General features: G+C 34.1%; 1 protein-coding gene and 1 long non-coding RNA gene across 2 annotated transcripts; both read right to left on the reverse strand.

The window, feature by feature from the left end:
• Positions 1-8323: 8323 nt before the first annotated feature.
• On the reverse strand, positions 8324-15226 carry LOC148160920 (uncharacterized). Its single transcript, XM_088002821.1, has 22 exons — positions 15186-15226; positions 14980-15027; positions 14762-14803; positions 14370-14405; positions 14184-14231; positions 13800-13847; positions 13175-13222; positions 12755-12802; positions 12537-12578; positions 12326-12373; positions 12145-12180; positions 11959-12006; positions 11575-11622; positions 10904-10951; positions 10484-10531; positions 10259-10300; positions 10048-10095; positions 9867-9902; positions 9681-9728; positions 9297-9344; positions 8672-8719; positions 8324-8502 (listed from the first exon to the last, which is right to left on the reverse strand). The coding sequence occupies exons 2-22, from the start codon at positions 15012-15014 to the stop codon at positions 8448-8450; spliced, it is 948 nt and encodes a 315-aa protein (XP_087858947.1). The 5' UTR covers positions 15015-15027; positions 15186-15226; the 3' UTR covers positions 8324-8447.
• A 5921-nt stretch (positions 15227-21147) lies between these two features.
• LOC106911850 (uncharacterized) lies at positions 21148-27762 on the reverse strand. The gene is made up of 6 exons (XR_015762022.1): positions 27642-27762; positions 22939-23076; positions 22328-22363; positions 22143-22190; positions 21759-21806; positions 21148-21201 (listed from the first exon to the last, which is right to left on the reverse strand). It is a non-coding gene; the product is annotated as an uncharacterized LOC106911850 (long non-coding RNA).
• Between the last annotated feature and the right edge of the window lie 165 nt (positions 27763-27927).

Consider the following 27927-nt stretch of genomic DNA (forward strand, 5'->3'; position numbering starts at 1 on the left):
TGGAGTGAACTTGAACCTCAGAAATGCATTATATTGAATAATAATGACTTCTGTCAGCTCATGTGAATACTACCTTTCTCCAGCTGATTTCAGTTCTTTTTCTTTTAGTTCAAGGTCAGATCTGAAGGAATGAAGAAAAAAACAAGTGAATCTGTTATTATTTGGAAACAATTAGTATGAAGTTTAATCATAATGAGATTTAACAAGGTTGCATAGTGCTTTAGTTCACTACAGATTTACTGCAACTCAAGCTCAACTGAAACAATTCAGAGTACCATTATATTACCCTACAAAACAGACAAGAACGTCTTTCTGACGAATGTCCAACTGGAAGGTGGTTCTTGAGGCCAAAACTGAATATTTGAACCCCAGGATGATGCAGGAACTCCAACCGCTCCTCCATGTCTCCATATTTCATCATGTGATTTTGTCATATGAAAATCAACTCTGAACTTACTTCATTTGACGGAGTTCATTTTCCAGTGATGTGTTTGTTTTAGTCAATCTGTGGTAAAAATTACCAAATAAAACTCGTAATTACACAAAGTTGGAATGAAATCCCAGAACTTAAAAGTGAACTGAGATTTTCAAATTACAATATTTCAACTGTAATGTGTTCTTTCACATTGTGTAATATGAATACCTTTGATTGTCTGACTTCAGTTCTTCTTCCTGTTTCCTGATTTCAAAGGAAATATGAGAAAGATATTTAAGATTAATATGAGATCACAAAAGCTTTGATGTAGACATCGCTGATGATTCACAGTCGATCATTATATGCAGTCTAGTTACTTTCTCTTATAAAAACAAATGTACAAAATTGCCTCATCTTCTGGATCTCATTTTCATAAGATGATTTTGTCTCAGTTAGTCTGTTTTAAGATATGGCAGAAAAACAACTCAGCTTAACACCAATGATGCAGGAACGTCACAGCATTGTTAAGTGTCTCATAGGTTTTAAGATCTCTTGCAAGGTTTTGACATGATTAAAATATTTTTACATTGTCATGTTTTCTTTCAGGTTATTAGCATTACCTCTCAATGGCTGTCTTTGCTTGTTTTTCTTCTAAATCACATCTGTAGCAGAGAAAATGAAATCATGTTTTAAGAATAAATAGGACTAAATGTCACCTTAACTAATGTTCATGTGAATCTTGTGTGTCATGTGAAACATTAGGAACTGCAATCTATGTTTTAATTGGTATCTCCTTCAGATCAGGATCTCATGTAAACACACCCAGAGCAACACTGACCTGATCTTCTGGATCTCCTTTTCATGACAAATCTTTAGTTCAGTCAGTCTGAGTTAAAGATATAACAGATCATATTCTTTATAACGCAGATTCAGCAGGAACATCAGAGAACTTACAACGCATTGGTGATCTAGAAACTGTTAGATGAACTTTTACATTCAGCATCATAATATCTGGAGGTGAAACATGTTCTGTGTTAACAATACCTTTTAATGTCTGATTTTAATTGTTCATTTTCTCTTAGAGCAGATCTGTAGATTGAGAAAGAAAGTGAAAAACAGTTTAAATATTTCAATAAATGTTCCATGACCTCATTAGACTTTCTTATGACATTTTACAAATGACAAATTGTGATCTACATGTCATAAGTAAACATTTTCTCTGAACATAGTTTTAAGAGAAGACTTATAGAAAATAAACCTCATCTGTCGGAGCTCATTTTCACAAGTCGTCTGTGTTTCAGCCAGTCTGTGTTAAGATAAAATAGACATATTTTATTTGTTACAGATTCTGAGGAGAAATCAATGAAGATGCAGATTGTTTAACTAAATGTAAAAAACTAAAAAGACAACTTTAAGGAAACTTGGACAAGCAGCCATAACAAATTTGTTAAATTCTAAAGGGCTTTTTACATTTTGTGTGGATAACATTTTGACAGATTAATATTTCTTTTTTATAACCAGCCTATAGATTAAAAATCAAGTTTGTGAAGAAATTCTACAATATTTTGCATTTGAATATTTAGTACATCAGTGATTCTTGAGAATAGGGACAAAATGTTTTTTTTCCCATATATTTTTGTTTATTATTTCTCAACCTTATGTATGCAAATGTGACAAATAATTTTTAGGAAATGTAAAGATGCTAAGGTGCAGGCATTTTTTTTTTTTTACAAAATTACATTTTTAATCCACCTGACCCAGAACTTTGTCATGATCATCTGACAAAAATAAATATAAAATGATTTTTAAAATACCCTATTAGTGATATTTTCACTCATTTTACAGACAAATGCTTTTCAAGAAACAAAATAAATATTATTTAAAACAAAAAACAACAAAAAGTCCATCTGATGGAGTTGACAGTGCATGACGGAGTTGACACAGAACTGAAGATGGTGACAAACTAGTGAGTAAAATGAAGTACTAGATACATGTGAAGTAATGCAATTTATGTAAAATACATTAAGATGAATTAATTGCACATTTAAGTGAGATTTGACAACAATTTCACTGAAAGAGTCAGAAAATCTCTGATGGAGTTGACATCTGACGGAGGTGACAAAAAACCAAACTACCTCAATTTATGTGATGTTACTCTGAAGGAGGTCATATTGTAGATCATCAGCTCCATGAAATCTTTACAATTTACCGAAATTATGCTTTTATTTCACAAAATTTCATCAAAGTTTTGTAAATTGTCAGTTATGGAGTTGACACATCATGGTTGTGACAAGCAACTTAAGAAGAAAAAACTAAAGAATAACTTAAGCTAACCAGAGCTAACTAGCCCTCCTAGCAAAGGAAGAGAAAAGACAACGTCATGGGGTCCTCAGAAGTTCTGGTGCCCCCCAATAATGCCTGATTTTTTTGTATTCTTTTCATGTCTGACAGTGTTGACAAAAACTAGGGACAAATTTCAACGGAGCTGGAAAGTATCTAAAAATTATTTTTAATTCAATTTATTGGTACTTTTATAATTATTCATATGAGTACTTATACTTAATTGTCCTAATATATAATTTTAGTATTTCTTTAAATGTTTTAAACTATCATAATGTATGGAGTTCTGCTCCTGGACAAGGGCTTTACAGGGATCATCCACCGACTACAATGTTTAAAATAAAAAAATATTCAGCAAACACATGAAAAATATACATTGTTGTACTCATATGACCCAGGTTAGTTTAGTCAGATATTTGAAAAAATTATATTTTATGTATATTTTATTCAAATTTTGTGCTTTATCCATGGGACCTGTTTTGTCCCTATTCTCAAGAATCACTGACATACGTATAAACTGTTTTTAAATTCATTTAGTATAGAGTAGGAAGCTCTTTGTATCTAACAAGTCAACAAAGTCCAATAAATTTGATTTAAAAGGACACATGCAGCATTTGTTTCAATTAATGCTAAAAACGTAAACTGTAAAATATTACCAGAATATTTCTTTTACAGTAAGTACAATAAAATATTTTTTAAATATTCCATGTCACTCTAATTGATGCACCATGGAGTGAACTTGAAACTCAGAAATGCATTATATTGAATAATAATGACTTCTGTCAGCTCATGTGAATACTACCTTTCTCCAGCTGATTTCAGTTCATTTTCTTTTAGTTCAAGGTCAGATCTGAAGGAATGAAGAAAAAAACAAGTGAATCTCTTATTATTTGGAAACAATTAGTATGAAGTTTAATCATAATGAGATTTAACAAGGTTGCATAGTGCTTTAGTTCACTACAGATTTACTGCAACTCAAGCTCAACTGAAACAATTCAGAGTACCATTATATTACCCTACAAAACAGACAAGAACGTCTTTCTGACGAATGTCCAACTGGAAGGTGGTTCTTGAGGCCAAAACTGAATATTTGAACCCCAGGATGATGTAGGAACTCCAACCGCTCCTCCATGTCTCCATATTTCATCATGTGATTTTGTCATATGAAAATCAACTCTGAACTTACTTCATTTGACGGAGTTCATTTTCCAGTGATGTGTTTGTTTTAGTCAATCTGTGGTAAAAATTACCAAATAAAACTCGTAATTACACAAAGTTGGAATGACATCCCAGAACTTAAAAGTGAACTGAGATTTTCAAATTACAATATTTCAACTGTAATGTGTTCTTTCACATTGTGTAATATGAATACCTTTGATTGTCTGACTTCAGTTCTTCTTCCTGTTTCCTGATTTCAAAGGAAATATGAGAAAGATATTTAAGATTAATATGAGATCACAAAAGCTTTGATGTAGACATCGCTGATGATTCACAGTCGATCATTATATGCAGTCTAGTTACTTTCTCTTATAAAAACAAATGTACAAAATTGCCTCATCTTCTGGATCTCATTTTCATAAGATGATTTTGTCTCAGTTAGTCTGTTTTAAGATATGGCAGAAAAACAACTCAGCTTAACACCAATGATGCAGGAACGTCACAGCATTGTTAAGTGTCTCATAGGTTTTAAGATCTCTTGCAAGGTTTTGACATGATTAAAATATTTTTACATTGTCATGTTTTCTTTCAGGTTATTATCATTACCTCTCAATGGCTGTCTTTGCTTGTTTTTCTTCTAAATCACATCTGTAGCAGAGAAAATGAAATCATGTTTTAAGAATAAATAGGACTAAATGTCACCTCAACTAAAGTTCATGTGAATCTTGTGTGTCATGTGAAACATTAGGAACTGCAATCTATGTTTTAATTGGTATCTCCTTCAGATCAGAATCTAATGTAAACACACCCAGAGCAACACTGACCTGATCTTCTGGATCTCCTTTTCATGACAAATCTTTAGGTCAGTCAGTCTGAGTTAAAGATATAACAGATCATATTCTTTATAACGCAGATTCAGCAGGAACATCAGAGAACTTACAACGCATTGGTGATCTAGAAACTGTTAGATGAACTTTTACATTCAGCATCATAATATCTGGAGGTGAAACATGTTCTGTGTTAACAATACCTTTTAATGTCTGATTTTAATTGTTCATTTTCTCTTAGAGCAGATCTGTAGATTGAGAAAGAAAGTGAAAAACAGTTTAAATATTTCAATAAATGTTCCATGACCTCATTAGACTTTCTTATGACATTTTACAAATGACAAATTGTGATCTACATGTCATAAGTAAACATTTTCTCTGAACATAGTTTTAAGAGAAGACTTATAGAAAATAAACCTCATCTGTCGGAGCTCATTTTCACAAGTCGTCTGTGTTTCAGCCAGTCTGTGTTAAGATAAAATAGACATATTTTATTTGTTACAGATTCTGAGGAGAAATCAATGAAGATGCAGATTGTTTAACTAAATGTAAAAAACTAAAAAGACAACTTTAAGGAAACTTGGACAAGCAGCCATAACAAATTTGTTAAATTCTAAAGGGCTTTTTACATTTTGTGTGGATAACATTTTGACAGATTAATATTTCTTTTTTATAACCAGCCTATAGATTAAAAATCAAGTTTGTGAAGAAATTCTACAATATTTTGCATTTGAATATTTAGTACATCAGTGATTCTTGAGAATAGGGACAAAATGTTTTTTTTCCCATATATTTTTGTTTATTATTTCTCAACCTTATGTATGCAAATGTGACAAATAATTTTTAGGAAATGTAAAGATGCTAAGGTGCAGGCATTTTTTTTTTTTTACAAAATTACATTTTTAATCCACCTGACCCAGAACTTTGTCATGATCATCTGACAAAAATAAATATAAAATGATTTTTAAAATACCCTATTAGTGATATTTTCACTCATTTTACAGACAAATGCTTTTCAAGAAACAAAATAAATATTATTTAAAACAAAAAACAACAAAAAGTCCATCTGATGGAGTTGACAGTGCATGACGGAGTTGACACAGAACTGAAGATGGTGACAAACTAGTGAGTAAAATGAAGTACTAGATACATGTGAAGTAATGCAATTTATGTAAAATACATTAAGATGAATTAATTGCACATTTAAGTGAGATTTGACAACAATTTCACTGAAAGAGTCAGAAAATCTCTGATGGAGTTGACATCTGACGGAGGTGACAAAAAAACCAAACTACCTCAATTTATGTGATGTTACTCTGAAGGAGGTCATATTGTAGATCATCAGCTCCATGAAATCTTTACAATTTACCGAAATTATGCTTTTATTTCACAAAATTTCATCAAAGTTTTGTAAATTGTCAGTTATGGAGTTGACACATCATGGTTGTGACAAGCAACTTAAGAAGAAAAAAGAAGAAAAAACTAAAGAATAACTTAAGCTAACCGGAGCTAACTAGCCCTCCTAGCAAAGGAAGAGAAAAGACAACGTCATGGGGTCCTCAGAAGTTCTGGTGCCCCCCAATAATGCCTGATTTTTTTGTATTCTTTTCATGTCTGACAGTGTTGACAAAAACTAGGGACAAATTTCAACGGAGCTGGAAAGTATCTAAAAATTATTTTTAATTCAATTTATTGGTACTTTTATAATTATTCATATGAGTACTTATACTTAATTGTCCTAATATATAATTTTAGTATTTCTTTAAATGTTTTAAACTATCATAATGTATGGAGTTCTGCTCCTGGACAAGGGCTTTTACAGGGATCATCCACCGACTACAATGTTTAAAATAAAAAAATATTCAGCAAACACATGAAAAATATACATTGTTGTACTCATATGACCCAGGTTAGTTTAGTCAGATATTTGAAAAAATTATATTTTATGTATATTTTATTCAAATTTTGTGCTTTATCCATGGGGCCTGTTTTGTCCCTATTCTCAAGAATCACTGACATACGTATAAACTGTTTTTAAATTCATTTAGTATAGAGTAGGAAGCTCTTTGTATCTAACAAGTCAACAAAGTCCAATAAATTTGATTTAAAAGGACACATGCAGCATTTGTTTCAATTAATGCTAAAAACATAAACTGTAAAATATTACCAGAATATTTCTTTTACAGTAAGTACAATAAAATATTTTTTAAATATTCCATGTCACTCTAATTGATGCACCATGGAGTGAACTTGAAACTCAGAAATGCATTATATTGAATAATAATGACTTCTGTCAGCTCATGTGAATACTACCTTTCTCCAGCTGATTTCAGTTCTTTTTCTTTTAGTTCAAGGTCAGATCTGAAGGAACGAAGAAAAAAACAAGTGAATCTCTTATTATTTGGAAACAATTAGTATGAAGTTTAATCATAATGAGATTTAACAAGGTTGCATAGTGCTTTAGTTCACTACAGATTTACTGCAACTCAAGCTCAACTGAAACAATTCAGAGTACCATTATATTACCCTACAAAACAGACAAGAACGTCTTTCTGACGAATGTCCAACTGGAAGGTGGTTCTTGAGGCCAAAACTGAATATTTGAACCCCAGGATGATGCAGGAACTCCAACCGCTCCTCCATGTCTCCATATTTCATCATGTGATTTTGTCATATGAAAATCAACTCTGAACTTACTTCATTTGACGGAGTTCATTTTCCAGTGATGTGTTTGTTTTAGTCAATCTGTGGTAAAAATTACCAAATAAAACTCGTAATTACACAAAGTTGGAATGACATCCCAGAACTTAAAAGTGAACTGAGATTTTCAAATTACAATATTTCAACTGTAATGTGTTCTTTCACATTGTGTAATATGAATACCTTTGATTGTCTGACTTCAGTTCTTCTTCCTGTTTCCTGATTTCAAAGGAAATATGAGAAAGATATTTAAGATTAATATGAGATCACAAAAGCTTTGATGTAGACATCGCTGATGATTCACAGTCGATCATTATATGCAGTCTAGTTACTTTCTCTTATAAAAACAAATGTACAAAATCATCTCATAATCAATGAGATGATTATGAAAATCATCTCATTTTCATAAGATGATTTTGTCTCAGTTAGTCTGTTTTAAGATATGGCAGAAAAACAACTCAGCTTAACACCAATGATGCAGGAACGTCACAGCATTGTTAAGTGTCTCATAGGTTTTAAGATCTCTTGCAAGGTTTTGACATGATTAAAATATTTTTACATTGTCATGTTTTCTTTCAGGTTATTAGCATTACCTCTCAATGGCTGTCTTTGCTTGTTTTTCTTCTAAATCACATCTGTAGCAGAGAAAATGAAATCATGTTTTAAGAATAAATAGGACTAAATGTCACCTCAACTAAAGTTCATGTGAATCTTGTGTGTCATGTGAAACATTAGGAACTGCAATCTATGTTTTAATTGGTATCTCCTTCAGATCAGAATCTAATGTAAACACACCCAGAACAACACTGACCTGATCTTCTGGATCTCCTTTGCATGAGAAATCATTAGGTCAGTCAGTCTGAGTTAAAGATATAACAGATCATGTTCTTTATAACGCAGATTCAGCAGGAACATCAGAGAACTTACAACGCATTGGTGATCTAGAAACTGTTAGATGAACTTTTACATTCAGCATCATAATATCTGGAGGTGAAACATGTTCTGTGTTAACAATACATTTTAATGTCTGATTTTAATTGTTCATTTTCTCTTAGAGCAGATCTGTAGATTGAGAAAGAAAGTGAAAAACAGTTTAAATATTTCAATAAATGTTCCATGACCTCATTAGACTTTCTTATGACATTTTACAAATGACAAATTGTGATCTACATGTCATAAGTAAACATTTTCTCTGAACATAATTTTAAGAGAAGAATTATTGAAAATAAACCTCATTTGTTGGAGCTCATTTTCATAAGTCGTCTGTGTTTCAGCCAGTCTGTGTTAAGATAAAATAGACATATTTTATTTGTTACAGATTCTGAGGAGAAATCAATGAAGATGCAGTTTGTTTAACTAAATGTAAAAAACTAAAAAGACAACTTTAAGGAAACTTGGACAAGCAGCCATAACAAATTTGTTAAATTCTAAAGGGCTTTTTACATTTTGTGTGGATAACATTTTGACAGATTAATATTTCTTTTTTATAACCAGCCTACAGATTAAAAATCAAATTTTCTGAAGAAATTCTATAATATTTTACAATTGAATATTTAGTACATACGTATAAACTGTTTTTAAATTCATTTAGTATAGAGTAGGAAGCTCTTTGTATCTAACAAGTCAACAAAGTCCAATAAATTTGATTTAAAAGGACACATGCAGCATTTGTTTCAATTAATGCTAAAAACGTAAACTGTAAAATATTACCAGAATATTTCTTTTACAGTAAGTACAATAAAATATTTTTTAAATATTCCATGTCACTCTAATTGATGCACCATGGAGTGAACTTGAACCTCAGAAATGCATTATATTGAATAATAATGACTTCTGTCAGCTCATGTGAATACTACCTTTCTCCAGCTGATTTCAGTTCTTTTTCTTTTAGTTCAAGGTCAGATCTGAAGGAATGAAGAAAAAAACAAGTGAATCTGTTATTATTTGGAAACAATTAGTATGAAGTTTAATCATAATGAGATTTAACAAGGTTGCATAGTGCTTTAGTTCACTACAGATTTACTGCAACTCAAGCTCAACTGAAACAATTCAGAGTACCATTATATTACCCTACAAAACAGACAAGAACGTCTTTCTGACGAATGTCCAACTGGAAGGTGGTTCTTGAGGCCAAAACTGAATATTTGAACCCCAGGATGATGTAGGAACTCCAACCGCTCCTCCATGTCTCCATATTTCATCATGTGATTTTGTCATATGAAAATCAACTCTGAACTTACTTCATTTGACGGAGTTCATTTTCCAGTGATGTGTTTGTTTTAGTCAATCTGTGGTAAAAATTACCAAATAAAACTCGTAATTACACAAAGTTGGAATGACATCCCAGAACTTAAAAGTGAACTGAGATTTTCAAATTACAATATTTCAACTGTAATGTGTTCTTTCACATTGTGTAATATGAATACCTTTGATTGTCTGACTTCAGTTCTTCTTCCTGTTTCCTGATTTCAAAGGAAATATGAGAAAGATATTTAAGATTAATATGAGATCACAAAAGCTTTGATGTAGACATCGCTGATGATTCACAGTCGATCATTATATGCAGTCTAGTTACTTTCTCTTATAAAAACAATTGTACAAAATTACCTCATCTTCTGGATCTCATTTTCATAAGATGATTTTGTCTCAGTTAGTCTGTTTTAAGATATGGCAGAAAAACAACTCAGCTTAACACCAATGATGCAGGAACGTCACAGCATTGTTAAGTGTCTCATAGGTTTTAAGATCTCTTGCAAGGTTTTGACATGATTAAAATATTTTTACATTGTCATGTTTTCTTTCAGGTTATTAGCATTACCTCTCAATGGCTGTCTTTGCTTGTTTTTCTTCTAAATCATATCTGTAGCAGAGAAAATGAAAAATGAAATCATGTTTTGAGAATAAATAGGACTAAATGTCACCTCAACTAAAGTTCATGTGAATCTTGTGTGTCATGTGAAACATTAGGAACTGCAATCTATGTTTTAATTGGTATCTCCTTCAGATCAGAATCTAATGTAAACACACCCAGAGCAACACTGACCTGATCTTCTGGATCTCCTTTGCATGAGAAATCATTAGGTCAGTCAGTCTGAGTTAAAGATATAACAGATCATATTCTTTATAACGCAGATTCAGCAGGAACATCAGAGAACTTACAACGCATTGGTGACCTAGAAACTGTTAGATGAACTTTTACATTCAGCATCATAATATCTGGAGGTGAAACATGTTCTGTGTTAACAATACATTTTAATGTCTGATTTTAATTGTTCATTTTCTCTTAGAGCAGATCTGTAGATTGAGAAAGAAAGTGAAAAACAGTTTAAATATTTCAATAAATGTTCCATGACCTCATTAGACTTTCTTATGACATTTTACAAATGACAAATTGTGATCTACATGTCATAAGTAAACATTTTCTCTGAACATAATTTTAAGAGAAGAATTATTGAAAATAAACCTCATCTGTTGGAGCTCATTTTCGTAAGTCGTCTGTGTTTCAGCCAGTCTGTGTTAAGATAAAATAGACATATTTTATTTGTTACAGATTCTGAGGAGAAATCAATGAAGATGCAGTTTGTTTAACTAAATGTAAAAAACTAAAAAGACAACTTTAAGGAAACTTGGACAAGCAGCCATAACAAATTTGTTAAATTCTAAAGGGCTTCTTACATTTTGTGTGGATAACATTTTGACAGATTAATATTTATTTTTTATAACCAGCCCACAGATTAAAAATCAAATTTTCTGAAGAAATTCTATAATATTTTACAATTGAATATTTAGTACATACGTATAAACTGTTTTTAAATTCATTTAGTATAGAGTAGGAAGCTCTTTGTATCTAACAAGTCAACAAAGTCCAATAAATTTGATTTAAAATTTATTTTAAATCATGTTTAAAATAAACATGATTTATTTTAAACATGTTTAAATGCAGCATTTGTTTCAATTAATGCTAAAAACGTAAACTGTAAAATATTACCAGAATATTTCTTTTACAGTAAGTACAATAAAATATTTTTTAAATATTCCATGTCACTCTAATTGATGCACCATGGAGTGAACTTGAAACTCAGAAATGCATTATATTGAATAATAATGACTTCTGTCAGCTCATGTGAATACTACCTTTCTCCAGCTGATTTCAGTTCTTTTTCTTTTAGTTCAAGGTCAGATCTGAAGGAATGAAGAAAAAAACAAGTGAATCTCTTATTATTTGGAAACAATTAGTATTAAGTTTAATCATAATGAGATTTAACAAGGTTGCATAGTGCTTTAGTTCACTACAGATTTACTGCAACTCAAGCTCAACTGAAACAATTCAGAGTACCATTATATTACCCTACAAAACAGACAAGAACGTCTTTCTGACGAATGTCCAACTGGAAGGTGGTTCTTGAGGCCAAAACTGAATATTTGAACCCCAGGATGATGCAGGAACTCCAACCGCTCCTCCATGTCTCCATATTTCATCATGTGATTTTGTCATATGAAAATCAACTCTGAACTTACTTCATTTGACGGAGTTCATTTTCCAGTGATGTGTTTGTTTTAGTCAATCTGTGGTAAAAATTACCAAATAAAACTCGTAATTACACAAAGTTGGAATGACATCCCAGAACTTAAAAGTGAACTGAGATTTTCAAATTACAATATTTCAACTGTAATGTGTTCTTTCACATTGTGTAATATCAATACCTTTGATTGTCTGACTTCAGTTCTTCTTCCTGTTTCCTGATTTCAAAGGAAATATGAGAAAGATATTTAAGATTAATATGAGATCACAAAAGCTTTGATGTAGACATCGCTGATGATTCACAGTTGATCATTATATGCAGTCTAGTTACTTTCTCTTATAAAAACAATTGTACAAAATTACCTCATCTTCTGGATCTCATTTTCATAAGATGATTTTGTCTCAGTTAGTCTGTTTTAAGATATGGCAGAAAAACAACTCAGCTTAACACCAATGATGCAGGAACGTCACAGCATTGTTAAGTGTCTCATAGGTTTTAAGATCTCTTGCAAGGTTTTGACATGATTAAAATATTTTTACATTGTCATGTTTTCTTTCAGGTTATTAGCATTACCTCTCAATGGCTGTCTTTGCTTGTTTTTCTTCTAAATCACATCTGTAGCAGAGAAAATGAAATCATGTTTTAAGAATAAATAGGACTAAATGTCACCTTAACTAATGTTCATGTGAATCTTGTGTGTCATGTGAAACATTAGGAACTGCAATCTATGTTTTAATTGGTATCTCCTTCAGATCAGAATCTAATGTAAACACACCCAGAACAACACTGACCTGATCTTCTGGATCTCCTTTGCATGAGAAATCATTAGGTCAGTCAGTCTGAGTTAAAGATATAACAGATCATATTCTTTATAACGCAGATTCAGCAGGAACATCAGAGAACTTACAACGCATTGGTGACCTAGAAACTGTTAGATGAACTTTTACATTCAGCATCATAATATCTGGAGGTGAAACATGTTCTGTGTTAACAATACATTTTAATGTCTGATTTTAATTGTTCATTTTCTCTTAGAGCAGATCTGTAGATTGAGAAAGAAAGTGAAAAACAGTTTAAATATTTCAATAAATGTTCCATGACCTCATTAGACTTTCTTATGACATTTTACAAATGACAAATTGTGATCTACATGTCATAAGTAAACATTTTCTCTGAACATAATTTTAAAAGAAGAATTATAGAATATAAACCTCATTTGTTGGAGCTCATTTTCGTAAGTCGTCTGTGTTTCAGCCAGTCTGTGTTAAGATAAAATAGACATATTTTATTTGTTACAGATTCTGAGGAGAAATCAATGAAGATGCAGATTGTTTAACTAAATGTAAAAAACTAAAAAGACAACTTTAAGGAAACTTGGACAAGCAGCCATAACAAATTTGTTAAATTCTAAAGGGCTTTTTACATTTTGTGTGGATAACATTTTGACAGATTAATATTTCTTTTTTATAACCAGCCTACAGATTAAAAATCAAGTTTTCTGAAGAAATTCTATAATATTTTACAATTGAATATTTAGTACATACGTATAAACTGTTTTTAAATTCATTTAGTATAGAGTAGGAAGCTCTTTGTATCTAACAAGTCAACAAAGTCCAATAAATTTGATTTAAAAGGACACATGCAGCATTTGTTTCAATTAATGCTAAAAACGTAAACTGTAAAATATTACCAGAATATTTCTTTTACAGTAAGTACAATAAAATATTTTTTAAATATTCCATGTCACTCTAATTGATGCACCATGGAGTGAACTTGAACCTCAGAAATGCATTATATTGAATAATAATGACTTCTGTCAGCTCATGTGAATACTACCTTTCTCCAGCTGATTTCAGTTCTTTTTCTTTTAGTTCAAGGTCAGATCTGAAGGAATGAAGAAAAAAACAAGTGAATCTCTTATTATTTGGAAACAATTAGTATGAAGTTTAATCATAATGAGATTTAACAAGGTTGCATAGTGCTTTAGTTCACTACAGATTTACTGCAACTCAAGCTCAACTGAAACAATTCAGAGTACCATTATATTACCCTACAAAACAGACAAGAACGTCTTTCTGACGAATGTCCAACTGGAAGGTGGTTCTTGAGGCCAAAACTGAATATTTGAACCCCAGGATGATGTAGGAACTCCAACCGCTCCTCCATGTCTCCATATTTCATCATGTGATTTTGTCATATGAAAATCAACTCTGAACTTACTTCATTTGACGGAGTTCATTTTCCAGTGATGTGTTTGTTTTAGTCAATCTGTGGTAAAAATTACCAAATAAAACTCGTAATTACACAAAGTTGGAATGAAATCCCAGAACTTAAAAGTGAACTGAGATTTTCAAATTACAATATTTCAACTGTAATGTGTTCTTTCACATTGTGTAATATGAATACCTTTGATTGTCTGACTTCAGTTCTTCTTCCTGTTTCCTGATTTCAAAGGAAATATGAGAAAGATATTTAAGATTAATATGAGATCACAAAAGCTTTGATGTAGACATCGCTGATGATTCACAGTCGATCATTATATGCAGTCTAGTTACTTTCTCTTATAAAAACAAATGTACAAAATTGCCTCATTTTCTGGATCTCATTTTCATAAGATGATTTTGTCTCAGTTAGTCTGTTTTAAGATATGGCAGAAAAACAACTCAGCTTAACACCAATGATGCAGGAACGTCACAGCATTGTTAAGTGTCTCATAGGTTTTAAGATCTCTTGCAAGGTTTTGACATGATTAAAATATTTTTACATTGTCATGTTTTCTTTCAGGTTATTATCATTACCTCTCAATGGCTGTCTTTGCTTGTTTTTCTTCTAAATCACATCTGTAGCAGAGAAAATGAAATCATGTTTTAAGAATAAATAGGACTAAATGTCACCTTAACTAATGTTCATGTGAATCTTGTGTGTCATGTGAAACATTAGGAACTGCAATCTATGTTTTAATTGGTATCTCCTTCAGATCAGTGTCTCATGTAAACACACCCAGAGCAACACTGACCTGATCTTCTGGATCTCCTTTGCATGAGAAATCATTAGGTCAGTCAGTCTGAGTTAAAGATATAACAGATCATGTTCTTTATAACGCAGATTCAGCAGGAACATCAGAGAACTTACAACGCATTGGTGATCTAGAAACTGTTAGATGAACTTTTACATTCGGCATCATAATATCTGGAGGTGAAACATGTTCTGTGTTAACAATACCTTTTAATGTCTGATTTTAATTGTTCATTTTCTCTTAGAGCAGATCTGTAGATTGAGAAAGAAAGTGAAAAACAGTTTAAATATTTCAATAAATGTTCCATAATCTCATAAGTACGGTGGCAGACAGGTGCAAACGCGCAGCAACAGAGAAAAGATGCAAACAACAACAAAGAGATGCAAACAAAACAAGACTACAACCACAGATAAAATGCAGCAAACAAAAAGAGAGATGCAAATGTAACTGTCGAGAAAAGTCGAGCTCATCCCACTTCCCCATGCTGGAGATTTTAGTTGAATAATAACAATAAATAAAGTTATCTTTAAAACTAATTGCACAGGTGACATCAAGACCGAACAGTAGAGTCAGACTGTAATAAAATTAATCTGGTTGTGTGTGTTGTTATTGTGTTTTGCAAACTTTCTACTTTTTTCTATTTAATCATAAAAAATCATAGTCCGACAGAAAAAGAGTCATGGAACAGGAAGAGCAGGTTTCCTGTAGAAAGAGGAAGTTTCCAACCTGCAGTGAATAAAAATAGTTCAGATTGCTCATTTTCAGCATTAAAGGTTTAAAGAATAAAATCTAAACATTTTGAGTAATTGGATAAAACCCAGAGAGAAATACTTAAATTAATAATGATGACTTATGATTAAAACAATAATTTATATTGGTTAACCAGTGGTTGATGTTGGTTTGAATTTAAGAATATTTACACTTACTCTTAAACTTATGGAAGTACTTAAAGGTGAAAGAAGTAACTGTAACATGGTATCAAATAATTAGAATAATGGATTATTCTTGGTTTCTTTTCAGAGATGTCTGTAATAACACATTATGATTATAATGAGGGTAACTAATAAGTAATGGTTATAAAATTATAAATGAATGCTAAATCAGAGAAACTAAAAGGTTGTAAATGTGATTTTGACATTGAACTTGAAATGGTGTAAAATGTGTAACTGTAACTAAAGGTCACTGATGTTGTGTTGGAGGTAGATGGTAGGTGAAAAGTCAGGGAGAAAGGGGAACTGATGGGAGAGCAGAGGTAACCAAGGCCTTATTGTTGAACTTAAACCTTTCATAAGAACAGGTTAGACACAAGAGGACTGTTGAGCAACTCGGGGACATTAGAACAGACATCAGGTCATAATGTCTCCAAGACGGTGATGGATATGAGATCATCTGTCTAAGTTATCAGCCAATGAGACAGGCACAGCAACAAAGCTAGCCAATGCAAATGCACCAAAAGGGTGGATAAATCCTTTATAAGGTGGGTGCAACAGAGGAATCTTTGGTTGGATCCTTCAGGCAGCTCCGAGCCAAGATCGAGATGGACAAAGAACACTACAGCTGAAGAAGAGCCGGGGCCACAGAGTCGAAGACTGTTCTGCACATGGGGACCAACCCGTTAGCCCCACAACATGTGGCTTCAAATTGCACTTCTCTCACCAGCTGGGTTCAGACCCCAAAGACAAAGAAAAAGACCAAGGCAAAGATGAAGATAAAGATGCAACACTTCCTTCATCAGGCCAATTCTGGGGTTCAAGATGGCAAACTCCGTCCCTCTCTCTCAAAGTTTTTCTTTTTTAGTTCACAGTGTCAGCATTAGGGAAAAATAGATTAGATTATTGATTTTACTTATTTGATTATTTCTGCTACTGATTTAAGCTGTACTGACCCTTGCAAAATTGCCTTACTAATAAAATACTTAGCATTTAGAAAATCTAAAAGATGTTGTGGACATTCAGTTAATGAGTCACTTTAAAGTTCTTTGATAGTTGTAAACTAGCTATGAAGTTTGATTCTGGGAGGAGAAAGTGGAAAATGTTTTATAGGTTGCTTTTAGCCAAAACTAAAACAACATCCTTGGGACTCGCCCGAGTCACTAAAACCAACCTGGTTCAGTAACAAGTGCAAGTTGTAATAAGAGAAAGAGCGACCGGTAACAGGCGTGCTCTGTGAAACTAGCTGATTGCGGGCTGCTCGATCTGGCTAATTCACAGGGTGAAAAAGGGTGGGACATCTGGAGGCAGAGGTCGTTAGAAACCAGGCTAGTCTTTCTCGCGCCCAGCTTAAACAGAATGTTCTCTATATTCTCATCTGGAGTAAAACTCAGGTGTTAGAGGCTTCTCGGACCCATTAGACGGAGAGCTGGGAGCAACATCTCCCTCCTCTCAGAAAAGGAAGTAGAGAGAGAGAGAAAGGAAGGGGGTGGGGGTTGCGTAACAACAGTAACATAGTTAAAATGGTTCAGGTTAAATCCTGCTAAAATGCACCATCTGCTGGTAAAAAGTTGTATTGCCTTAACCTAGAAAGAGCGGGGTATTATGGATAATCCTCAGACCCATGAGGATCATCGATGAGGTCGATGAGGTAACGTGTCTCTGCCATGTGATAAAGAAAATTATTTATCCATTTTGTGAAATGTGTTTGTGGTTTTCGTTTTTACATAATTTTGAAATATGTTCGGTCTGAGTCACGCTAGTTCCATTATTATGTCGTTTTTGTCGTGTTTGAGAATGTTTAGTTCGTGGGAAAGTGCAGTGGGAATTTCCCACGCCGTAACATTATGGCTCCTCCTTGCAGGAGCTTGTTTTATGCCAGAGACTGACCTTACCTCCATGCTCGTTCTGTAAAATGCAGGTATGTTTTACCAAATCCCCTGTAGCAGATGGTTAGTGTGAGACTGAGTTTTATATTAACAGTTTTATATAACAATGTGGTTTATTTATGTTTCTGCATTGTTCTAAAATGCAAGGTTATATTAAACTAAAACATAAAAATGGCATTCAGAAAATAAAATATCAGCATTTTATTTTATTTTTCAGAACATTTTAATTAGTTACTTTCTTTTCTCTGAAAGACACTCACTGGTTGTTCTTTTATTGTAAAACAAAATCTACTATACGATCACTGTAATTTGTACTGATTTTATTTTGGTTACTTTATTATGGCTAATCCTCAGAGCCATGAGGATCACTGACGAGGAGCTTGTTTTATGCCAGAGTTTGACGGAAGAGCCGTTATGAGCCGGGACTTAGTTCTGAGTCTGTGTCAACATGCGCACACGGCCACACACAATCGCTAACTTACTTCTGTTACAGGTTAAACTGATGCGGTTCATCGTGGGTGCACATGCGGGGTTCCTGCTTCGGTTAGCGTATCCATTCTAATCTGTTTTCACTTCCAAACATTTTCCCGGTTTTGTTGTCAATAAGGGTTATTTCCGGATTGTGGCGCGCCGGGAGGGAGTCGTGATGACGTCATTGGAGTATACTCAGTGTTCTTTATTAAATTGATTATTGTATTTTTGATTACAAGTTTATTTATTTTTCTTATTATTATTATTATCATTATTGTTTTGTAACCTTTAAGAGTTCATTTGAGTTAGAAGTAATTGTTTAATTGTTTTTGTTTGCTCGGTTGGTCTCTCTGTGGGCAGAGCCTGTGGCTTTAAAAGCAGGGCTCTGCGCCACAGGGAGGCAGTCTGTGGCTAGACTCCTGCCAGATCACAGTGAAGGTGATGGACTCTTACCTTGAAGGTACTGTTGTTTTGTCTGTTTTTAACCTGCCTGGACGTCCCTGTATATATATTCTTCACCTGCCACCTTTTTGCTCACTTGAAGAACTGAATAAATTTCACTAAAGTGATCTCTGGCCTTGGGCAGTCATTTTTTTGTTTGTCCAAGCATAAGAGAACCCCGTCACACAGAGACTGACCTTACCTCCATGCTCGTCCTGTAAAATGCAGATGGAGAATTAAAGAAACAGCTGATGCCAACTTGAGCAGCTCCTTGTCCTTCATTGCTACACCAATAGAAGCCACCAGATCCACATAGGTCACACAAACAAAAAACGAGACGGAAACAAAAAGAGAGATGGAAACAAAAAAGACTACAGCCACAAATAAAATGCAGTAAACAAAAAGAGAGATGCAAACAAAAGGTGCTGAAACCGGAAGTGCTCCAGACCACTACGGGGAGTCTAACAAAAAACAGCTGTGTCCGAATTTAAGCTCTGCATCCTTTCAAGGGCCCTGAGAAACTGATCCTTCAAAGCATAGACATAATAAAAGAGTAGACCCCCCTGATTGGCTGCTCTTGGAGCGGTCGTCCCTTCTGCTTTGCTCGACCAAAACAGCAGAAGATGCCTTCAGCACTGTGGAATATTGTTGATCGGATCGACGGACTACTGACGTGAGGGCTCGACAGACTTTTCACAAGTAAGATGGACATATTACTGTGTATTTTTGTGATTAGAATATTACTATACTGTATTTATGTCCACTGGCGAAATATCTGCTAATGCTAGCTATAGTGCTTGGTGTTCAGCCCCCGCTCTGACAGCTAACCGAGATTCTGTAAATCTTAAAATGTTTCAGACATTCTCCAACATTTAGATTATCTGCTACTAGAGCCTACTATAGAAATGAAACAATATTATAAAATCATAATATAACATTCACCAGCAAAGTTTACACAAGTGGTAATGACTATTATTTAACTATTTAACTCTGTCAACGTAAGATAACTCGAAAATCTCCCGTTTTTGTTTTGAAGGTTTCCTACGACGTGAGGAAGAAGGAAGAAATGTCTTTAAGGAGAGACAGATTCACTGCACAGCACGGATGAATCTCGTATCGGATTTTGGACCCAATCTCAGCTGCTGAATCACTCTTAAGCCAGAAGTCGTAAGCTGGGAAACGTGTGTGTGTGGTGTGTGTGTGTGTGTGTGTGTACGCGTGTGTGTGTGTGTGTGTGCATAAACGTGTATAGCCTAATGTATATTATTCAGTATTAATCATTATTTATGTTTATATATATAAATATGTATTGATTAGACGAGAGCGGTCCATTAGGCGTCTGTCCTATTATTATGTTTGTGAGAAACGGCCCGATCTACAGGCGACGGGCCCGTAAAAGGCCACGAATATGGACGACCATATTCTAGCTGCCTTGCCTCCATTTTGGCGTTATGTTGGTTAGCAACCGGGACAACGTGAAACACAGAGCAGCGAAGGAAAAAAACGGACTCAAAGTTGTTTTTTTTACTCTTTATTTCTTTATTATTCTTCACCTTTTGTAATAAAGGTTGTTCCATAGTAAAAAAGAAATCTGTCTGATTCTAAAATGTTTAATGTATACAAGGGATATTATTCATTTTCAAATACTCTCCAGATCTCAGGTAGTAAGAATTACAATTAAATAAAACTATTACATTTGAAGGCTTAACTTTAATCAGTCAAACCCATTTGCTCAGGAATAAATTAAATACTTTAGTGAAACAAAAGATTTTACTACTACCTGACTTAATATCTGTGTTCCATCTCCTCTCATAGGGGAAAACTAGCGGGAGTTTTTATAACGATTTGCTGGAAGACAAGGGTTCTCTCTCGGTGTACCGAACATGGAGCGCCCGGCCAGCTGACAGCTTGCGAGTGAAGCTGGCTGTTAATGCAGCGGGAGAAGACATCTCCGAAAATGTCGGAGCAATATGGGAATCAGGTGATTTATTAATGAACCGAGCAGATATTTGAGATCTATACATCTACATTCTCGCCTAAAAACATCGTAAAAAATCATTTTGTGTAATTTCAAGTGTAATACAGCAAAAATTATTTTGTCGCCATTGCTGCTTTTCTGAACTAAAGGATGCAGAGCCTAAATTCGGACACAGCTGTTTTTTGTTAGACTCCCCCTAGTGGTCTGGAGCACTAATGTTTTCAGCACTTTTTGTTTGCTGCATTTCATTTGTGGCTGTCGTCTTTTTTGTTTGGTGCATTTGTTTTTTGTTTGCGTCTCTTTTTTTTGTTTGCATCTTTTCTCTGTTGCTGCGCATATGCACCTGTCGGCCACCGTACATAAGACTTTCTTATGACATTTTACAAATGACAAATTGTGATCTACATGTCATAAGTAAACATTTTCTCTGAACATAATTTTAAGAGAAGAATTATAGAAAATAAACCTCAATTGTTGGAGCTCATTTTCATAAGTCGTCTGTGTATCAGCCAGTCTGTGTTAAGATAAAATAGACATATTTTATTTTTTACAGAGGAGAAATCAATGAAGATGCAGTATGTTTAACTAAATGTAAAAAACTAAAAAGACAACTTTAAGGAAACTTGGACAAGCAGCCATAACAAATTTGTTAAATTCTAAAGGGCTTCTTACATTTTGTGTGGATAACATTTTGACAGATTAATATTTCTTTTACAGATTAAAAATCAAGTTTGTGAAGAAATTCTACAATATTTTGCATTTGAATATTTAGTACATACGTATAAACTGTTTTTAAATTCATTTAGTATAGAGTAGGAAGCTCTTTGTATCTAACAAGTCAACAAAGTCCAATAAATTTGATTTAAAAGGACACATGCAGCATTTGTTTCAATTAATGCTAAAAACGTAAACTGTAAAATATTACCAGAATATTTCTTTTACAGTAAGTACAATAAAATATTTTTTAAATATTCCATGTCACTCTAATTGATGCACCATGGAGTGAACTTGAAACTCAGAAATGCATTATATTGAATAATAATGACTTCTGTCAGCTCATGTGAATACTACCTTTCTCCAGCTGATTTCAGTTCTTTTTCTTTTAGTTCAAGGTCAGATCTGAAGGAACGAAGAAAAAAACAAGTGAATCTCTTATTATTTGGAAACAATTAGTATGAAGTTTAATCATAATGAGATTTAACAAGGTTGCATAGTGCTTTAGTTCACTACAGATTTACTGCAACTCAAGCTCAACTGAAACAATTCAGAGTACCATTATATTACCCTACAAAACAGACAAGAATGTCTTTCTGACGAATGTCCAACTGGAAGGTGGTTCTTGAGGCCAAAACTGAATATTTGAACCCCAGGATGATGTAGGAACTCCAACCGCTCCTCCATGTCTCCATATTCCATCATGTGATTTTGTCATATGAAAATCAACTCTGAACTTACTTCATTTGACGGAGTTCATTTTCCAGTGATGTGTTTGTTTTAGTCAATCTGTGGTAAAAATTACCAAATAAAACCGTAATTACACAAAGTTGGAATGAAATCCCAGAACTTAAAAGTGAACTGAGATTTTCAAATTACAATATTTCAACTGTAATGTGTTCTTTCACATTGTGTAATATGAATACCTTTGATTGTCTGACTTCAGTTCTTCTTCCTGTTTCCTGATTTCAAAGGAAATATGAGAAAGATATTTAAGATTAATATGAGATCACAAAAGCTTTGATGTAGACATCGCTGATGATTCACAGTCGATCATTATATGCAGTTAGAGTTGGCACCTTTCAGAAATCAAATTAAGGGACGCCCACCACAGCGTGTGTTGTCCTACTCTCATGGAGTGGGACGTCGGCTTCTGTGATGGACATTATTTTATGGCAGTTTTTTTGTCTTTCAAAAGTGATCCATAGAGAAATCATTCATGCATAGTTGGTTAGAGTACCCCAAAATTGTACTCCAATCAGAGTATTATACTTTAAATACTTTTAATTAAGCAAGTGTAAAATGTATTTGGTAAACTACTCAAGTACTGAGTAACTGATATTTTATAGAGTATTACTGAGATATTTATAGAAATAATGAGTTAGGTTTGTTGACTGGTTCTAGACCAAATTTACCACAGGAGCCAGGGTAGTCAGTGCATGGAAAAATGTTTTATCTTATCACAAATTTAATTTCCCAAATTTACTTTGTGTTTGTTTGTTGTCTTCCTGTTTTCACACTCTCGCCCTTCTCCTACCTTGAAAACATTTTGTTGTTCTTTCACCTCTCCTCCAGTACTTTTCGTGACAGCCAGTCACGTAAGTCAAGGCTTTATCTGGTTGATCAGGTCGTACAGAGACTGTTCCCCCTCAGGGTTAACTGAGATCCAGCATTCCTGTAAAACAGATTGTCTTTACTGTAAAGATAATCTGACTGAAACCATTCTGTAGAATTAAATCTGGAAAGGTAGCAGAATATTTTATTCTAACCACTCCATGGTTTCAGTCACAAAGGATGAACTAATTTTTTTGTCACTTAAAAAGGATTAGTTCATGTTTTGTGCTTATTTTTCTTATTAGACTCCATCTAATGTTGGGTTAAAGCCATCCAAATATAGGCTAGTTCACTAAATCAGTTCTGGGTTAAATATGATCTGATCCAGCTAAATGTGAAATCAGATTGGGTTACGGGTGTGACGCAGTTAAATGGGTCAGGTTTTCAACCTAAAAGATGAGTTAAAGTGACAAATGTCTAACTTTGAGACTAGCAAGTAGTTTCTGGAAAAGAATAACATATAACCAGGATTATCATACTATAAACATTTGGATTAAAATGTTTTTCTGTTTTTCATTACTGTTTTTTTTATTCTGTATTTACGATAAAATGGACAATAACAACAACAACCTTATGGTGTCTGTCTCAACACCAGCTCTAATACAGAAAACCCAATGTAGATTTAGAATGACTCAGTAAATTTATTGGTAAAGGTAAAGTGAACTTATTGCAGCACTGAGCTGCATGGTTGTCCAGTTAGCAATTTTTCCTTGCAGCAAAAAGCTCCTTGATTACAAGCTTAGCAGACAACCTTTCTGCACCAGGTCCCTCTGCATGGGTGAGTTTTCTCATTGCTTCTTCATCCTCCCAAAGTCCGGAAACATGCAGATTGACACTCCAAAGTTTCCTTTTATTTGAATGTGTGCACATATGGTTTTCTGACCTGGTTTGTCTCTATGTGATTGTTTGGTAACCTGTCCAGCATGTCCTCTGCCTCTTACCCAGCGACAATGAAGATCATCACTAACTCCTCTCACCCTGCATGGATAATGTAATTAGCTGAGACAGTTTTTTGAAAATGTTGCCACTACTAACAATAATAAATAAAATAAATATGAACTTAACCAAGAACAAGTAGTTAACATATACTATCATTACCATTACAAAAGTATTAGCTTTTTTTTTTACACATACAGTCACATTACAACTGGGATTTTGTTTAATAGAGTATCACAAGGTTGTAGATAATTATAAAGCGGAAGGAAAATTAAATATCTTTCAGATTTATACTAATAAAAATCTGAAAAGTTTTCTGTGGATTTGTTTTCAGTCACTCTGAGTCAATTAATTGTATGGCCCCATTTTGCTGTGAATGCAGTTGTCTTAATTTCAGATGCTATCCAGTGCTTAGAGCCATCTCAGGTTTTACACTGCAACATTTTGCATCCATCACTGATTTTCATTAGACAGTAATAGATAATGATCATGGTAATAATAATGTGAAAAAAGGGTAAAATTATCTTTTTTTTATTAAACTGTCAAAGGCTTTTCTCATCCCAGAGTAGCATACTTTAAATACATTTAATTAAGCAAGTGTAAAAAGTATTTGGTAAACTACAGAAGTACTGAGTAACGGATCATAACACCTGATTTGATATTCAAAATGTGTCCTCAGACAGCCAAAAGTATAAACGTTATGTGAACATTCTGGTATTTTATAGAGTATTACCAAAATACAGTACCTTCTCAAAAAATTAGCATATTGTGATAAAGGTAATAATTTTCCATAATGTAATGATAAAAATTAAACTGTCATATTTTAGATTCATTGCACACCAACTGAAATATTTCAGGTCTTTTATTGTTTTAATACTGATGATTTGGCATACAGCTCATGAAAACCCAAAATCCCTGTCTCAAAGAATTAGCATATTTCATCCAACCAATAAAAGAAATGTGTTTTAATACCAAAAAAGTCAACCTTCAAATAATTATGTTCAGTTATACACTCAATACTTGGTCAGGAATCCTTTTGCAACCTTCAGTGCGGCACGGAGACAATCAGCCTGTGGCCCTGCTGAGGTGTTATGGAGGCCCAGGATGCTCTGATAGCTGCTTTAAGCACATCCAGAGTTTTGGTTCTGGTGTCTCTCAACTTTCTCTTAACAATACCCCACAGATTCTCTCTGGAGTTCAGGTCAGGAGAGTTGGCAGGCCAGTTGAGCACAGTATTACCATGGTCAGTAATACCAGTGGTTTTGGCTCTGTGAGCAGGTGCCAGGTTGTGCTGAAAAATGAAATCTTCATCTCCATAAAACTTTTCAGCAGATGGAAGCATGAAGTGCTCCAAACTCTCCTGATAGCTGCTGCATTGACCTGCCCTTGATGAAACACAGTGGACCAACACCAGCAGCTGACATGGCTCCCCAGACCATCACTGACTGTGGGTACTTGACACTGGACTTCTGGCCTTTTGGCATTTCCTTCTCCCCAGTCTTCCTCCAGACTCTGGCACCTTGATTTCTGAATGACATGCAAAGTTTGCTTTCATCCGAAAAAAGTATTTTGGACCATTGAGCAACAGTCCAGTGCTGCTTCTCTGTAGCCCAGGTCAGGTGGTTCTGCCGGTTCCTACACACGCCTGTACACGGTGGCTCTGGTTTTTTTTACCCCAGACTCAGTCCACTGCTTCCCCCAAGGTCTGGAATCGGCCCTTCTCCACAATCTTCCTCAGGGTCCGGTCACCTCTTCTCGTTGTGCAGCGATTTCTGCCACACTTTTTCCTTCCTACTGACTTCCCACTGAGGTGCCTTGATATAACACTCTGCAAACAGCCGATTCGTTCAGAAATTTCTTTCCGTTTCTCACCCTCTTGCTTGAGGATGTCAGTGATGGCCTTCTGGACAGCAGTCAGGTCAGCAGTCTGACCCATGATTGCAGTTTTGAGTAACGAACCAGGCTGGGAGTTTTTAAAGGCCTCAGGAATCTTTTGCAGGTGTTTAGAGCACATTGCGCAAAACTCTGAAACAGGATAAGTCGGACATGAAACGGAGCGATGAACTAGATGTGAATTATGGCATAAAACAGAGAATCCGACGCTGAACAGTAAAAAATCAACATGATGTGTGTGAGCATCAATAAACGATAAAATAAATCTAGCAACAGGAAAGAAACAAGTGGACATAGCAATAAACTGAGAGGACAATAATAATCAAAGGAAACTAAATGGAAATGAATGAAGAACAAAATAATGCAAGAATAAACTAAGAAACTAAAGTAAATACAGAGGAATAAACTGGTATGGCAAGACCTTTTAAGCAATAATTAATACAGAGACTGTATGGCAAGAATAAACGGACACTATTTCCAGATTAAAGGTAAAATAATATTGTTGAAGTGCCATGGGTTTGTTGAGACCACATCTAGTACTGAGAATAAATATAACTTATAGACCATAACAGTTCATAACTTATCACTTATTTATGTTTTTAATTAGATTTGATATATATTTATTTCTTCAATATTATTTTTCATGTCAGTGTTAATGTCATGAGGCTGATGACTCCATGACACTTTCAATTTGACTCATTAGGACTTGATCAAGAACCAGATTTGTTCTTTGTAATTTCTGTCCAGTAAAACTATTAATCTATAAATCAATAGACAGGTCTATATAAAGTTATAATGCATGTTTCTGTCTCATATTTGTATGGCATTAAAAGGATCTGCAACTTTTGTTTTTCCACTGAAAGCTCTGGTTTGCATAATAAATGCCATGTGGGTGAAAATTTATGGATGATACTCTGATGTCCCATTCTCCTGAAGGCAGCACAGAGCTGCAGCACCAGAAACCGACAGAAACACTGAAAAGAAGAAGAGCTATGATTAATGTAGTTACATTTCTATCCATGTTTTAATGTTGCAGAGCTCAGTCGTTTTGCAAATAGATCACAGTTTATACTGGCATGTTGAACATCTTTTATCTGTTCATTTTGTGGAATATTTAACAACTAGAAATGTTCAATGGATGGACATTGAATGTCCATCCATTGAATGGATGGACATTCAATTTCACAGGTGTCTGTGAAATTATTTTCACAGACACCTGTGTCTTCCAAGCATTAAAAATTTAGGAAGACAGCACTCAACGGTACGCTATCCCCCCATCTCTCATTCGAGCCCCCACCTGCCATTCTCCCCCTCTGACATGTATGCGCCAAAGTACACGTGTGGTTTTCCATTGATAAAATAGTACAACCACTCTCACATGTTCTCTAAACTACAACACACAACACCTTATCACATTGAAAAAGTTACTTGGTGCTTAGTGTGAAATAAACCTAGAGATTCCTGACATCACAAGCGACTGACGATTTTCATCAGCATTCCTGCTTCATTTCCCCTTTTCCGTCATGTCCTCCACCTGAGAGCAGACCCAACAAATCCTCTTTTCTCAGCATTTCCTGTCCTTCTCCCCTCACAGGCGTGTGTAACAATGACAAACTTGCTTCAACTACATGTCTGTGGCTGACATTTTAAGGGTTAAAATATAACTTATCAGTATGGTGTTATAATCCAGTAATTCCTATACTCACACAGAGGCAGAGCTGATTAGCACTTTTCTAGTCTGATTATTCTAAAGTTTTAAAAATAATAATTAAAAAAAAATCAATTCAAAGATCTTACCAGCCCCCCATTATGACTTCTTTCTTCTAAATTGTCGGGCTACATCGGTCTGTCAGTAGAGTTGACAAGTAGAAAACAACAGCACAGTCTGCTGATCATTTACTATCTTTTACTTTTTACTTGCCACCAGGACTTACTTGACTTGTTTCAGGAATGTGTGACTCATTAATGATAGTGGCAGGCTTTGGCACCGTACAACAAAGATGTGCTTAGTGTTTCATTAAAAAAATGCAACAGGTCTGGTTTTAAAGTGGTGGAAAAAATAGCATCCTCATTTTATAAAACA

Source organism: Poecilia mexicana, unplaced genomic scaffold, assembly GCF_051168715.1.
Source record: "Poecilia mexicana isolate PSO_F unplaced genomic scaffold, ASM5116871v1 scaffold_2, whole genome shotgun sequence".
Classification (NCBI taxonomy): domain Eukaryota; kingdom Metazoa; phylum Chordata; class Actinopteri; order Cyprinodontiformes; family Poeciliidae; genus Poecilia; species Poecilia mexicana.

Excerpts from the sequence above, each read along its gene's own strand:
- LOC148160920 (XM_088002821.1), bottom strand. The coding sequence starts at position 15,014 with ATGATTTCTCATGCAAAGGAGATCCAGAAGATCAG. Across the intron at positions 13,848-14,183 it reads AATGAACTCCGTCAAATGAA|ATCTGACCTTGAACTAAAAG; the intron begins GTAAGTTCAGAG and ends TCATTCCTTCAG. Across the intron at positions 10,096-10,258 it reads GCAAAGACAGCCATTGAGAG|ACTAACTGAGACAAAATCAT; the intron begins GTAATGCTAATA and ends ATCTTAAAACAG.